The sequence below is a fragment of the Pteropus medius genome, unplaced genomic scaffold (assembly GCF_902729225.1).
Source record: "Pteropus medius unplaced genomic scaffold, Ma_sr-lr_union100, whole genome shotgun sequence".
Classification (NCBI taxonomy): Eukaryota; Metazoa; Chordata; class Mammalia; order Chiroptera; family Pteropodidae; genus Pteropus; species Pteropus medius.
Window position 1 is genome coordinate 1280726 of NW_024345479.1, and position 685 is coordinate 1281410.

General features: G+C 60.0%; 1 protein-coding gene across 1 annotated transcript; it reads left to right on the forward strand.

Moving 5' to 3' along the window:
- The first annotated feature begins 309 nt into the window (after window positions 1–309).
- On the forward strand, window positions 310–685 carry KRTAP17-1 (keratin associated protein 17-1). The gene is made up of 3 exons (XM_039873812.1): window positions 310–474; window positions 507–526; window positions 559–685. The coding sequence occupies exons 1-3, from the start codon at window positions 310–312 to the stop codon at window positions 683–685; spliced, it is 312 nt and encodes a 103-aa protein (XP_039729746.1).

Sequence of the window (685 nt, forward strand, 5' to 3'; positions counted from 1 at the left end):
GCTAATGATGGTTGGCCATGTTTGGCCATGATGACAGGCCTTTCCGAAGATGTATTTTTACCCTCTGGACAAATAGCGTTGGGACGAGTGGGGCTTTTTTATGGGTTGAGGTACTCGGGGCTAGAAAATAAACAGGCAGCTAATGAGACGTTCTTATGGAACTGGCACAAATAATAACAACGAAAGCACCTGTCCCTTGTGCCAACACCCTCCAGGGAGGATATATAAAAGCCGATGTCCAGCTTGGTCACTGTCAGACTTGGGGAACTCCGGCCGTGCTCCTGATCTGCGACCTGACCAGCCGGGATCATGGGGTGCTGCCCAGGGGACTGCTTCACCTGCTGCGGCCAAGAGCAAGACTGCTGTGAAGAGTGTTGCTGCCAGCCCTCCTGCTGCGGCTGCTGCGGGCCCTGCTGCGGGTCTTGCTGCGGGTCTTGCTGCGGCTGCGGTGGCTCGGGCTGCGGTGGGAGCCTGGCTGCTGTTGTAGGGTCATTGGCGCAAAAGAGGCTGGGCGGGGCTGCTGCTGGTCTTCCTGGGTTGCTGATCTGGCTGGGTAAGGCGTGGCTGCGGATCTGGCTGCGGGGGCGGCTGCTGCGGGAGCTGCTGCGGATCCAGCTGCTGTGGCCCCTCTGGGTGCTGCGGCCCCGTCTGCTGCCAGCCCACGCCTGTCTGCGACACGAAATGA

What these genes read in the sequence shown, in the direction of transcription:
- KRTAP17-1 (XM_039873812.1), top strand. Translation starts at nt 310, where the DNA reads ATGGGGTGCTGCCCAGGGGACTGCTTCACCTGCTGCGGCCAAGAGCAA. An exon ending in CGGGCTGCGGTGGGAGCCTG is followed by an intron (nt 475 to 506) that starts GCTGCTGTTGTA and finishes GGCGCAAAAGAG; the next exon opens with GCTGGGCGGGGCTGCTGCTG. An exon ending in GCTGGGCGGGGCTGCTGCTG is followed by an intron (nt 527 to 558) that starts GTCTTCCTGGGT and finishes TGGCTGGGTAAG; the next exon opens with GCGTGGCTGCGGATCTGGCT.